Raw genomic sequence first — 14913 nt, forward strand, 5'->3', positions numbered from 1 at the left:
TCTGTGACAGGATACTGTCTTGAGATCAACTTATAAGAACCACCCCCCCAACAGTCTTTTAAACAGGAGCAAATACAGCTCTGATCTACCCCCAAATCAACAAAATTGTTAGTAGAAATTAATCTGATTTAGCCTTGAACTTACGTATAATTTACTTTACTGAACTCATTTCAGGCACCTCTAAAGATACAGAAACTTGATTATTATGTGTTATGTCACTAGATTTCACACTGTAATTCAGTGTAGTAAAAGGAATCATAGAACAAAGTAAGTTTTTTTGTAAGATTTTTTTATAAGAAAGAAATGTTGCACAAGGCCTGTTATTAAATGAGTAGGCCTTCCAGATCCTGTTTGTTTTTAAAGATTTATGAAACATAAGTTGTGAGAATAAATGGAATTATACACTCTCATGTGAAGCCGAATGCTCACTACTTTTAGAGAATTTCAAAATTTCACCTATGAAGGTTTTTAAAAATGTTTTACTCATCTGTGATAGTAAATGCAATGCAGTTAGTGTAGGTTAAGCTGAGTCAATGACCTATGTATGCTTTCAGGAGTTATTTGAAACATCATAGATTTAATGTTCTCCTCTTTTCAATAGAGCACAAGAGTGTACCCTCCTGAGTTACAGGAAGGTAAAAGCAGGAAGAAAAAGCAGCCAGTGTTCTCTAGGACTTATTCACACACATCAGCAGAGAATTTTTTGATAATCAAGTAAAAGTGCCGAAATGCCAGGATGTCAAGTCAGCCTCCTCCTTGTGGTTTACCTAACATTGTTTGCTTTGCTAGGTATTTCATTATTTCTCACTGGTGCGATGTAAATAATTAAAAGCATATCCACATAAGAAAAGGGGAAGGAAATTGTCTGAATTCATGCTTTCTCAGCCTCCTTTCTCCCTCCTACTTCCAATCCCCGTCAGTTAATTTGTCTTAAGGAATTAAAACTATTTGGCGGCCAAGGTACAGCCAGTTAATTCATATCTTTGATGCTATTTAACTCCCTATTATGTAGAATTAGTCGGTTTTACTAAGAACTTGTCTGCAGAGCATCAGAATGGTCGAACAGGCAGTTGGTGTTCATTTTGGGACTTAGGGCTTTAAGGTTGGTTTAAAGTTTCTTGCCAGTTTAAGGCTCAAGAAAAATCATCATTCCTACATTTTACCTCTTCAAAGCCATTTTAGTTTATACACTCCTTACTAGCAGGGAGGATATTTTGCTAACTCTGTCTTTTAATGATCATAAATTTCCTGCTGTTACCTTTGAGGGGAGAAATTCATCCAAAGCCTTAGGTTATACTTGTCAGGAGTGCAGTCTGCTTTATTAGCTGGTATTTTTCCATTCATCTTTTGTTAACCATTTTCATTTCTTTTAAAAGTGCGTATGTAACACTTCAAACTGTTGCGAAGAATCAGTCTTTTGATAAAATGATCTGAAAAAACCATTTGCATGAAGACAATGTAGGAGGAAGATTCTTGAACATGAATTTTACATTTAAGTCCATTAAAACATTTGTTAACTTGTTAAAGATCTGATTGTTTCCTCTTTGCTATAACTGTAAATCCTCAGTTAAATATGCCGCACGCTGAGTATTTGGAAAGTTAAATGTAGTTTGGTATAAGACTTACTTGAGCACATTGGAGTTTCAAACTCATTTACTATGATGGAACCTGATTTTGCATATTAGGAGTGATTGTTCAAATGCCAGAAGACAGAATAACAGTACCTTTTAGGCTAAAACTAACTTCATTGCATGGACAGGAGAAATTCTCATCAATTAGGTATTCACCAGTTAATGGTATAACAAATGTCAAAGTAAGAGTAAGTGTGTTTGCTAACAATGAATCAAATAAGAAAGTTTATCATCTGAAAAAACATTATTTCATCAAAATTATTTGAAATTGTATATACATAATCCCACATAGTCTGCAGGTATATCTGGTACCTGCTTTTAGAGCCTGTAACTTTTAAAAAAAGAAAATTGTTTAGATGGCGCTCATAGCAAAATTTTCATTTTCCTTAGATATAGCTTAGCTTATTACCATGTCCTATTAAAATACCTGTTCCACTTGAGGTATGTCAGTTCTAACATTTGCAATTCAAATTCTATTCCACCGTGAATCACTTAGTGGAGTTTCCCTAAAAATTGCGCTATATACGTGTAAAGATACCTAAATTTGATTAAGGTCTTTGAGAATATAAAGGGTAAAATAGAGGCATCTCTGCCTCTTGAAATTAAATAATCAGCTAATCAGCTTGACTGACAGAATAAAGCGCCACAGGCATGCGTCTGATCTCTGGTGCCCTCTGAGCACCGGCGACCTGGCTGGTAGCATGGTGGATGTGAGTAGAACCTGAAACCATGACTCAGTTCTTCTCTCTGAAAGGTAATAGTCAATGCTTGACTTAGGGGGAATGGATAGGAGGCTATATATATTAAATTTTGAGTACATATTAAATTTTTATATAAAATGAAGTCACTTGTTGGCTGAAAAGGATTGTCATTTATTCTCGGACAAATAACAGATCTTTGTTTTACACATATTTATTCCTGCCTTTTTCCCAAGTACAACTGAAGAAACCCGTATGTGTGCTAACAAAGCGGGATGTCTCACGTCAAGTTAATGTTAGTCAGAACCTGCTGTGCTAGGTGCTGTAAAATTACCAAAGTGTCCGTGCAAGTGGCAGTACCGCTAGTCTGGTGAGAAAAAGATAAACAGTAGATTTTATGCAAGACCAAGGGTGTGGTACAGTCTGGGTAAGAGCTGTAGATCACGCATAAGGCAAAAGTCATAAAAAGTAAAAGCAATGTTGACACTCCTCTAGGATCATGCCTTTGCTCCGTTTCTCCATAACTCCAGCGCAGCCAACGTTTTCTATAGATTTGGAACAGATTATAGTTTGCTTGAGCACCAAATGAAGTAGGTGGCTTGTATTTAACAACTACTTTGTATGAAAAATATGAGTCATTAAACATTAGTAAAAAGAAATTCCTCTTTCAAAAAAAATAGGATTCACAAAAGGAAAGAGTGGGAAACAGGATTGAAGCCAAGTTATAGAAGGTTTTATCACCAGGCTGAGTGAGGGCTTTGTGTATACTTTGGTAGGAAGTGGGGAAACACGGAAATTTGGGCAGTGTCATTATCGGAGCCGTGCCTTCATGAACAGAATCTCGGAAGTGTCACTAGGCCAAAGTGGAAAGAAGAGACTGGAGGCAGAGAGGCCAGTTAGGAGGTGCTTGTGACAGTCTGCACGAGAGGTAGCGAGGGTCCAGAGCAGCCAGGCTGGAGATGGGGCGGCGAGGGGCGGGAGAGCAGGCGTTCCCTGTTCTAGGTGGGGGATGGGTTGGACCAGCAAGTGACTGAAAGGGATTTAGGGGAAGGAGGTAAAAAAAGGAAGGAACAGAATGACTTGTATGTTTTTGATGCTAGGAAATTGCATCATAATAATCCAAATTAAGGAAAACAAGAACAAACAGAGAAGAATTATCAGATAAAATGTGTTAGCTTTTCAGTTAGCCAGGATTAAACAGGTAATAAGTAAAAATTATATGTAACAAGAATTCCGGCTTGCTTTCTTCTCCAGTGTTCTTTCTTTTGCACTATAGTTGTTTCTCAGAGGACTAAAGCTCTTAACCAGCTGTAAGAACCCCAGTGGGCTTTTCTTTGAAGTACTAGATTGCTTCTAGGTGCAAATAATCAACCAGCCAGGGCCTAATCTTGTGTATCTGCTCCAAATATCTAGAACAGAGCAACTGAAGAGTCCCAGGTTTAATCTGACTTTAACTAGAAATATGAACCCTCAGTAGAGAAACTGAGGTAGTGGAACCCTTGCTGCCTGATTTCCAGCTAAAGCCTTTGTATTGCAGAGAAGCTAAGTGCAAAGCATGAAGTCTTTTGGCTTCACTAGTCTTACTGCCTTAGACTTAGCAAGAGAGAAGCTCATGAGCTAAAATTAGGAATGACCGAAGTCCCAGGCAAGTACTCGTGTATCGTTTCTTTACTTTTATCCAGAGATATTAGTGTAATCACATACATTATTCCTTCTGAAAATGTTCTAGTGCCACAGAAAATATTACTGACTTTTTATATAGCAGTTGATTTCATGCCTTTTACATGTCCCAAAGCAAGAGAGAGATTTGAAAACCTCAAGTTAAAGGGTATTTCTAGAGAACAAGACTTGGTGATCGACCTTAAAAGATCCAGAGTATGATTATTTTAAGATGTCTGTCAGCTGTACTCATTAAACACTTCCAAAAGGAGTGATTCTTGCTTTTAATTTTATTTTAACTTAATTTTTGATTTGTAAAACGTATGTGGTACCAAACTTTTAAAGGGTGTAAAAAGTATGTGGAGTATTTATCACATAGCTGAAACTGCGTGTATATGTAATCTGTGCCTTGAGTGCTGATTGGATTGCCTTAGAGGATGCTAGTGCCACCAGTGTAATGCCGGTCTGTGGACTTGTTTGGGGAACCGCCGCAGTAAGCCATTGTTAAAGCCAGTGAAAAAGAGGAGATTATCTGATAACCATGGAGTAGAATCAAAAATACAGCCAACGCAAAGAAGAGAAAACATTTGTGAAAGTTATTAGATGGCTTGTAACTAGGTGAAGGTGTCATTTATATTGACCTTTCCTAACTTTTATTTTACTTAAAATCACTTTTCTCTAGGTTAGTAACACTGAAGAAATCACCTTTGAAGCATTAAAGAAAGCGATTGGTGAGATTTTTATTGTTTGCCTGTTAACTCTGCTAAAGTTTTGCTAGCTCATCTTTATCTTAGTACTTGTTTAGATGCCAGAATGAAGAGAGGCAGCATGGCAAATATGTATACTGTTGATTTCTATATACATATATAATTGATTTATTTAGTTACATTCTTTAGGCTTTTGTAATTGTCCTGTCTTGTTGTAGACAATTATTTTCCTTTGTATGGACTGACTTTTCTAGAACTGTGAAAGCATAGCATCACGTATTTTGATGCCACCCTTATTTGGTGGCCAGCATTCAGGCTGCATGGATTTATGAGAAATAGTCAGTGTATTTCCTCTTCTGGGAGATGGGTGGATGAAAATTCTGAGAAATTCTTTTTTTTAACTTTTTTTTATTGAGTAATAGTCATTGTACAATGTTGTGTCAAGTTCCAATTAGAGCACAATTTTTCAATTATACATGAGCATACATACATTCATTGTCACATTTTTTTTTCTCTGTGAGCTACCACAAGATCTTGTATATATTTCCCTGTGCTCTACAGTGTAATTTTGTTTATCCTACGTTTTGAAATCCCATCTGTCCCTTCCCACCCTCCGCCCCCTTGGGAACCACAAGTTTGTATTCTATGTCTGTGAGTCTGTTTCTGTCCTGTATTTATGTTTTTTGTTTTGTTTTTGATTTTTTAGATTCCACATATAGTGATCTCATATGGTATTTTTCTTTCTCTTTCTGGCTTTTTGTCAATTAGAATGACATTCTCCAGGAACATCCATGTTGCTGCAAATGGTGTTATGTTGTTGGTTTTTATGGCTGAATAGTATTCTATTGTATAAATATACCACATCTTCTTTATCCAGTCATCTGTTGATGGACATTTATGCTGTTTCCATGTCTTGGCTATTGTAAATAGTGCTGCTATGAACATTGGGGTGCAGGGGTCATTTTGAAGTAGGGTTCCTTCTGGATGTATGCCCAGGAGTGGGATTCCTGGGTCATATAGTAAGTCTATTCCTAGTCTTTTGAGGAATCTCCATCCTGTTTTCCACAGTGGCTGCACCAACCTGCATTCCCACCAGCAGTGTCGGAGGGTTCCCTTTTCAATTCTGAGAAATTCTGAGAGAATTACATAAAGTGATTTTTTAACAGGCATATAGTAGTGTAATTAGAAGTGTGTTTCTACTGGTGTAAGAGAAAGGAGCTGGCTAAAATCGTCAGCAGGCCTGATAGAGCATCACGTTAATCCTTGCTGTTTTATCAGGGAGAACATTGAGGCAGAGAAAGTAACAAACTCTCCTGAGATCACATAGCTAGTAAATGCTGGACCCAAACTTCATACCCAGGACTGGCTGACTCTGTAATCTTTTCACTTATCTTTTCCTAAAATATTACTCTGATTTTTTTTTCTCCTTTCACCTTCATGGAAATAAATTTTATCTTATATAATTTGCCCCTTTTAAAAATTTTAAAATGATTTCTTCGAGTAAGTATTAATATAAATTACTAAAACTACTACTAGGCTAACGATGCCTTGATCACAGTTCATTTCTAATTGGTGAAGCAGTAGAGGGTGGAAATTGACTTTCACAACAGTGGGAATTAGCTCTCAATTTTTAGGAAATATTAGAATAAGAATATCACTGTCAACGGAAGTGAAGCACTCTAGTACCCATCATATATGAAATGAAATCTGACCTTTTTCAGCTTAATCCATTATTGTAATGTAATACCAAATTTGCCAAAATTAAATTAGTTGAATTTAGTAAGAAACCTTTGAACACCTATTATGTCCAAGATACTTTGAGACATTTAAAAATTAATGGCATGATACCTCCCCCAACCAAAAAACAATAAAAAATAGTAGAAAAATTAATGGCATGTTGAGGAATTTACAGTCTGGCAGTGGTTCACAAAGTATGCCTTTGGACACCTGGAGCCCCCGCGGCAACTCTTTCAAGGGATCCTTCAAGTCAAAAACTATTTTTAACATAATACTAAGACATTATTTACCTTTTTACTGCATTGTTTAACATGAATGAAAGCAGTGGCATCAAACTCTACTGGTGGTCCCCATGTTCTGCAGCACCACGCACCCTCAGTTTTTTTTAGAAAGCAGGATATCTCTTAAGAATGTCCATGATGAGTCAGTATAAATGATTAAGCTATTAAATCTCAACCCACAAATGCATGTCCTTGAGAAATACACTTAAAGCGTCCCTTTGATTGCTTTTATTTACAATCAGAACTAGTTAATTTTTACAAGGAACACCATTTTTACTTTAAAAAATAAAAAAGGCAGAAAACTTGTGGTACTTGATAGACAATGAAGTGAAGCTGTCACTTAAAGTGAAAAAAGCCACACTGACAGTATTTGCTCCCAATGATAAAATTAGCACTTTTGAACAAAATTAGAATTTTGAAACTTGTATCTGCCACTGTGAGTTTGAGAGTTCCCCAATATTTATTTAAGGACCTTTCTAATGAGATCTGTGGTAAACTAACAGATGTGATTTTTAGAGTATTTTACAATGAAATATCTACGTTTAGAGGATCTGCGTCAGTCAGTGGAGCAGTATTCTAAGCGATCATTGGATGATGTTACAAAATCATGCGTGAGGAAAGCTCTACGTAAACTGTGAAACAGATCAGTAGATGTTAGTGTAACCAGTTACAGAAAGTGTATTAATAGGGTCTCAAATTCCATATTGCAGCTGTTAAAGTACCGCTGGCCGTGTTTTGTTGTCGTGTCCAAGAGGAAATAGCCATGTTTTGCGAAAAGGCTACTGAATTACGCTTTCCCAATACATAGCTGTGTGAGCTTAGATTTTTTTAATCTACGTCAACCAGAATAACATACTGCAGTGGACTGAACGCATTTGCAGATAGTATCCAGCTGCCTTCTATTAAGCCAGACATTAAAGAATTTGTGAAAATATTAAACAGTGCCATTCTGTTCACTAAATTTTTCATTTTAGAAAATACAGGTTTTTTTTCATTAAACAAATACTATTTATGTTAACATATAATGGTTTTATTTTTTTTTAATTTAGTGAAAATTTTGAAAGTTTCTCATTTTTATGTTGTAGTTGTAGAAAATATCGAAGGCTCTATTATACACTAAATGAAGCTATTCGGCTTTCTCAGTTATTTGTTCTAGTGTAAAGGAGTCTTGAAACCAGAAGGTTTGAGAAATGCGGGACTCATGCATGGAAAACAAACTTGCTGCCTGCAGGTTGAAGTGTTATTTTCAGAAGCTGAATAGAGCCCAGCGATGTAGCGATGTATGCGCAGCTTGCCCAGGTCTCCTCATTTCCTACTGCTTTTACGGACCTGCTTTAAACATTTATGTTTCCTGCCTGGCCTCTGGCACATTGGAGCTTGTGACCCTGGTCTAGTGAACACTAGAGATATGATCATAATTCTGTATTCAGAAAAAATACATAAATGCTGCAACTTTGTTAACCTGCCACAATTTCAGAGGAAAAAAATAACACATATTTCCTTTCTACCTGCTATTTCCACTTTTCAGAACTAGCTAATTGTTACAGTTTGTCCACCTGAAGAGGAGCTTTGCTTGAAGGACCTTGAACAGAGTGCATTTCATCTTTTGAAATTCTTGACCAGAAGAAAAAAAAAAGAATCACCAAGTTGTTATGTAGCAGACCATCAATAAATGAGCCGTTAATTATCTGCCTTTTCATATTCCTAAGCAAATAGACATAGTTATTATATTAGTGGTATCAAAAAGATAGACATTAATTATTTTACTTTCTGACAAACTTTGGCTAGACCACAGATCATCTTAAGATAAATTTAAAAATCCCTTTTTAAATTGTGGAAGATAAATGGAAATGGCTAAAGCAAGTTGGTTCCAAATGATTATATCTGTATTTTGGTTATGCCATTCATTATCAAGTTTAGCAGACTTTTAATACCCCATACACACACAGACATGTCTATTAGTAAAAGAATCATCCTTCAAGAAGGGCCTTCAAGTTGTCTGACTTGTTGGAAGTTGTCCTGCTCCCGTTTTTTTGGTGAGAGAGACGGAGGGAGTCTGCGCTGTGTAGGTTTTACATTGTTTGTATGTGCGCTTTCTAGCCTTAACTAAGACATTTCAAGGATGTTACACCTTTTGCTTTTTTCCCTATACAAGTGGTCCTATAAATTATCCTTATTTTTGATTTATAGGTCATTTGCTCTTACGGACATTAGCCAGGTTCTATGAAATTCTCTATTACTTTTAATGGATCATTTTAAACATGTCTGTAGATACCAGTGGAATGGAAGAACAGGAAAAGGAAAAGAGGCGTCTAGTCATAGAGAAATTCCAGAAAGCACCTTTTGAAGAAATAGCAGCACAGTGTGAATCCAAAGTAAGTGAACACATGGTGAGGGGGTGGGGGTGGGGTTTCATTTTGCAGAAACTTTCTTGGTAATTGGTTGGTAGTCTTCAAGCTTTAGGCAAATCAGCGGAACACAAGGTAATGGATCAGGTAGGGACTAAAAGCTCTGAAGGCGTAGCTATGAAGCCTGAATGATTTTCTGTGTGTAACGTAAGCCGATGGGGATGGCAGATCCCAAACTAAATATTAATGATTGTTGTTGCTTTGAAACTTCTTTTGCAGTGATTTTCAGTGATTTTGCTGTGGGTATTTTGTTTTGTATGTCTGTTGATTTGTTTTTACCAGTGAGACTAGGAAAGAAAGAGAAGAGAATCTTTACATTAAGTTCCAGTGTTTGAGACAGATAAAACCAAAGCATTGAAGCATTCTGCACCATCAGCTGAATAGTTACAGTTTTACTTTGTCCTGTAAATTGCACTTACATTATTTCATACTGATATTTGGGAAAAAAATTAATCCGTTTTTAACATTTTTTTTCTCCTTTGTAGGCAAATTTGCTTCATGATAGACTGGCTCAAATATTGGAACTCACCATACGGTAAGGGATTTGATCCTAGAAGAGCAATAAAACAGCAAAATAGAAACTGTTAGACCCCTGTACATTTGTGGCTGCTCAAGTAATTGTGCTTTTCATTTAGGGTAAACGCAAGATCAGATAGGCGCCTTTGTCCTTGAAGTTATTCTGCTTACTGGAAATGATACCATTTCTTACCCAGGGGGCTTCCAGCTTTTCTAGCTTTCATTTTGCAGATCATTTTGTTCCTTCAAAATGGTCCTGAAAGGACATTTGAGTAATTTGGAAGACTGTCATTCTAATGATATATTTAACAAGTTAATTTCTCACACGTTTTAACCATTTTGACCTGCAAACACTACAGTTTTATGTGGTTCAACCTCGTAGTTCTTTCCAGGGCAGTAACGATTCTACCTGTGCATATGGCTCACTTGAATTATTAAAATTTCCTTGAGTTTTCCCAAGTCATCTTCCTCTGAGTGCTGTTGTTAGTTACAGTCGGCCCTCTGTACCCGTGGGATCTGCATTCACAGATTCAACCAACTGTGGATCAAAACAAAATTCCAGAAAGTCCCCAAAATCAAAACTTGAATTTGCTGCTTGCTGGTAACTATTTACATAGCACTTCCGTTGTATTTACAACTATTTTACATGGCATTTACTTTGTGTTAGTTATCATGTGTAATCTAGAGGTGATTTAAAGTATGAGAGAGGATGTGTGCAGGTCGTGTGCCAACACTGCTCCATTTTGTATACGGGACTTGAGCATCCACGGATTTTAGTATCCACAGGGAGCCCTGGAACCGGTTTCCCATGGATACCGTTGGACAGTTGTATTTTATGCTCCAAAAACATATGGTGTCTAGCATTGGTTTATTAAGTGATGAAGCGCGTGACAGAGGGAGAGATGATCTCCAGGTTCCTGTGAAGGAAAGAATTTCTGTGTGCTCTTACATTGACTTCGGTGTGGAGACTGGTCTGTGTGTGAGGTGGCACAGTAGAGGAGCCGTAGATGGAGGCTGTGCTTCTGGCACTTTTTCTCCGTCAGCTGTATCTTTTATATTTCAACATGATTAGCTGAGCCTGTTGTGCCTCAGTCCCCATGGACAACAGAGTAAGCAGGTGGATGCTCTAGTTTAGATGCTTTTCTTCCAATCTTTTCTGCCTTCATATGCAGGGCATGTTTTCATCAGTATAACATCTTGTCCTGGGCATTTGCACCATTCCTGCCACCACTGTCTAAGTTGAGGACCACTCATTTACAAAAATTCAGAACAGAGAATCAGACCACAGCAGGCAGTACTATGTTGCACCTTAGATTCAGAGGGAGTTGCTGGGCGTGGGCTTTACGCACAACCTGAAAGTTGCAAGTTAAGTTTTATTTGGGGGCCTTACTGAGAACTACGACCTGAGGGACAACCTTGCAGATCACTTTGAGGAACTGCTCCCAAGAAGCAAGGGAGGAGCCAGGATGTATAGGTGTCTGGGGCTGGGGAGAAAACATGTAGTCACACATCAGAAGATGACTGCTAATCACAAAGAACAGCCATCTCGGGTTGATGATTTTAGTGCTTTTCTGTGTATGGGAAAGTGCAAGGATCTGGGTTCATCGAAATTACTCCTTAGATGTGCATCTTAGCTGTCTAGGGCCAGTAGCCAAAGCACAGAACGCTTCCTGTTTTTCTCCATCCTGAATCCCCCTCCTGGTGCACCACTGGGGCTGACTGCAGTGGCTGATGGCTTGATCCTGCAGAACTGCGGTGGCGGGCAGCCTTCCCCATCCACGACTTCTCTGATGCCTGTTAGCTGTGATAGTGGACATCTGCTGTGCGCTTGGTCTGTGTCACCTACTTTATTTCTGTTGTGTTTGCTAATCCTCACCACAGTTCTGAAAAGTTAGGTAGATCCTGTTCCTTTTCATTTTCCAGGTAAAGACACTGAGGCTTAGAGAAGTAAAGTAACTTGCTGAAGTTTATCCAGCTAGTGAGTGGAAATAATAAAAATTCAAATCCATAACTCATGTTTTTGAAAGAAATGTTGCTAGAGAACACCACATTACATTTAATCACACTGTCATGACTATATGGAGTTAATATTTTAGAATAAGGATTATGACTTAGTTCTGTCTTACTGGTACTGTAACTGATAGTTTGTATTCATTGAACCTTACTGCAAATACGTATTGAACATTTACGGTGTTCTAGGCACTGTGCTAAGTGCATTCTTTCATTTAATATTTACAGCAGACCTAAGAAGTGCACAGTGATTATGTTTACTTTACAAGTGTAGAAACAGATGCACATCGAAGTTGGGTGACTTATCCAAGGTTGCTGGCTAGGGAGCAGTAGTTCTGGGCACTTCGCGTGATGCAGAGAAGTTACACAGACTTGTTAGTGAGCCTCCAGGGCCTCACAGCTTTTCAGCGCGCCTGTCGACAATGCCTTGTTCTTCCTTTACAGCCCTCCTCCCAGTCCATCAGGAACACTGACCATTACTTCTGGGCACACCCAATACCAGTCTGTCCCGGTCTACGAGATGAAGTTTCCGGATCTATGTGTGTACTGAGTGGCTCCAGAAGACCTCAGCATAAAGCCTGAAAGTTAGGGCCACGCTGAGTTTTCAGGGTTTACTTAATGTGTGTTAACATACTTCTTGAAAATAGTAATGGAACGTATCTTTAACCAAATGCTTGGCATACCAGATTAGAGATTTTGCAACTATATTATATGATTTAGAGTACCTTTGAAGATAAATTTATGCCATGTTCATTTGTTTTGAGGTTCCTGATGGCTTTTAAAATTGAACTTGTATTTGTCTCACATTATTTCATTGTTATGTAATATATTTAACATTTTTCCCAAAAATGTAATTTAAAAATTAAGCCTTTAGCGGGTTGAAGATGTATGAAGTGTCTATTATAATTCTTAAACTAACTACACAACTGCTTAGAATTATAATTGCTTTTGTGTTTCTTTGTCTGCAGAAGGAAAAACATACAAATATATTCTAAATCCTTGGGGCTGCAAATCTGTTGTGTGGCTTTTTGTCCCCACGTTTTAGATGTTGTGATAGACATCTGTCCGTTTGCTGTAACAGTGACATTCATTCCTCAACTTGTTCATGGTAATGACATTTACTGAGTAATATTCCTAGACTGTGACCCTAAAGTCGCCATACTTTAAAGTGTCTAGTTCTTGTAATACTGTGTTTTCTGCCAAAAGTTTGACCATTCTACTTGAGAGTCTTAGGGCTTGCTCTTGGAGTACCGAACTGTGCAATATTTTCTACATCATGAGATGTATTAGTTTACAGACTGTGCTTTGAAATTATAGTACTATTTTGCTGTGGCTCCATTAATTAAATGAGCTATATATTTAGTATAGAAAAAAACGAGATTTAAAATGGCTACCAGTTCACCTGTGAAGAATGTGTACCTTTTGATTTCTATAAAGAGCACATTAATTAACATTTTTATATTGTGCACTGTTTTAAGTCCTCATAGTCAAAAAGTGCCCCAAATGGGCTTTTAATTTGTAAGATTTGAACTGTAGCTTGTATGCATCTCTGTTCAGGATTTGTGATATTACATTTGAAAAGAGTGCCTATGGTTTTAGCAATCAAGTGTGCTAAAGATCATCGTTTAAGCTTGGGTTGATTTAAGCTACCACGATTACACGTGCTGACAGACTTACAGTGGTTTCTTAAAATTAGGTACATTTTAGTGAATTCCACCACACGGCAAAAATGAACAACTTTCTTTGCAACTCTTATAAAATTCTCTTAGGACATTTTTATAAAACAATCTGTTTATAATTCTACTACCTTTTCAGATTTGATTCCTTTTTACATAAAACAATACACATATCAAACATTGTAGCCCAAAAGACAGTTCAGTTTTTAGCTTTTGCTTTTGTTTGAAAAATTGCAGTGAAGAATGGCATGTTATTACTTTGTGTACCTTAGTAGAAACAGAGAAGTAAGGAAATAATAGTAGAACAAGCATACTCGAGATTTTTTAAAAAATTTAAACCAAAGTACTGCTGTCTTGAAACATCTTGCAAAAGATCCTAGCCTTTTAAACCTATGAAGCGATGCTCAGACGTCCTGGGCGGTTTATTCAGCGTGGATAGGCGGGGCATTGTTCTCCGAGTAGTGCTGCAGTCGCCCCTGCGGAGGTTAGTGGCCCCACTGCCGCTGTCACCGTAACTTTGCCTCTTGATCGGATAAAATATTTCACCATTTAATAGGCCAAGTTTTATGTTTTTTAATTTCCTTTTTTTTCCTCTGTATTTTTAAAGAAAGATACTAACTTTTGATCGTGCATTTAAAGAATCTAAGCAGGGGGACATGCAAAAACAATCATCATCCACTTGGATGTCATTTTATAGATTAACACTGTGTGCTTTTGTATGAAAAATATATATAATTTAATAGTATAAGAAAAGAAGATATATATTCATTTGCACTCATGCAAAACAAACTTTGCTCTACAAAATTTGTGTCTCTGTGATTTAAAAATGCATGTATAGCATGTAAAGGAAAAGCATCTCAGTTAGTGTACATCACACCTTTCTCTTGTTCTGTTTGTAACGGTTGATTTGGGTTTTGTGGGGGGGTTTCTTGTTGTAGTTGTTGTTTTTAAATCACGGTAGACTTCTGTATATCCTAGAGTACTGAGCTGGTCTTGTTCACAGTGATTGCCAAGAAATGGTGCGTCTTTTCTTTGGTTTGTTGTCCCTTCCAGGAGATGGCAGCAGACCCTGCAGGTAATAGGTGTGCACACTGTGTTACAGCCAGTTTGGATACTGAAAGTCTAGGATTTGTTGAAGTTCACTGTATTGCTGTATTTTTGTAGATATTTAAAACTCAATAAAAACGATTAGTCATTCTCTTTTTGCTGTACACTGTTGCTTATAGCATTCATTTTTTCCTTGACATTGAGTAGTTAACATTTAAATGTTCCTCCTATACTTGTGTTGTGTTGTCTTTGCTTATATAGAGTCATTGGAGTTAACCTGAATGTACGTGTACACACACACACACACACACACTCTCACATACTCTTTAATACTTCTGAACTCATTATCTTTTAAAATCGTAATACTATACCAGCAGTTAAATTCCCCCTCCTCACGGTATTTCTCTTCTTCCTGTCTGAAAATGGAACTGACTTGTTTTATTCCTGCCAATATATGTACTAAATGTAATGAAGTGAGTTATTTTTGAAATGTAAAAATTCACTGTGCAATTCATATGTAAGCAATAAAATATAATCAAATTA

At 37.2% G+C, this 14913-nt stretch overlaps 1 protein-coding gene across 4 annotated transcripts in view; it reads left to right on the forward strand.

Moving 5' to 3' along the window:
• The window catches only part of EFR3A (EFR3 homolog A), a 90522-nt gene extending 75609 nt beyond the window's left edge, over positions 1-14913 (forward strand). For 2 of the 4 annotated variants that reach the window (XM_072949728.1, XM_072949729.1), the window contains exons 20-23: positions 4671-4719; positions 8985-9088; positions 9607-9656; positions 12092-14913. In XM_072949728.1, the coding sequence (XP_072805829.1) occupies positions 4671-4719; positions 8985-9088; positions 9607-9656; positions 12092-12197 (309 nt within the window). In that variant the 3' untranslated portion in view covers positions 12198-14913. Of the gene's footprint in view, positions 1-601; positions 1527-4670; positions 4720-8984; positions 9089-9606; positions 9657-12091 lie in introns of those variants that run through there. The other 2 variants (XR_012064225.1, XM_072949730.1) reach the window with 2 other exon arrangements.

This window comes from Vicugna pacos, chromosome 25, assembly GCF_048564905.1.
Source record: "Vicugna pacos chromosome 25, VicPac4, whole genome shotgun sequence".
NCBI lineage: Eukaryota > Metazoa > Chordata > Mammalia > Artiodactyla > Camelidae > Vicugna > Vicugna pacos.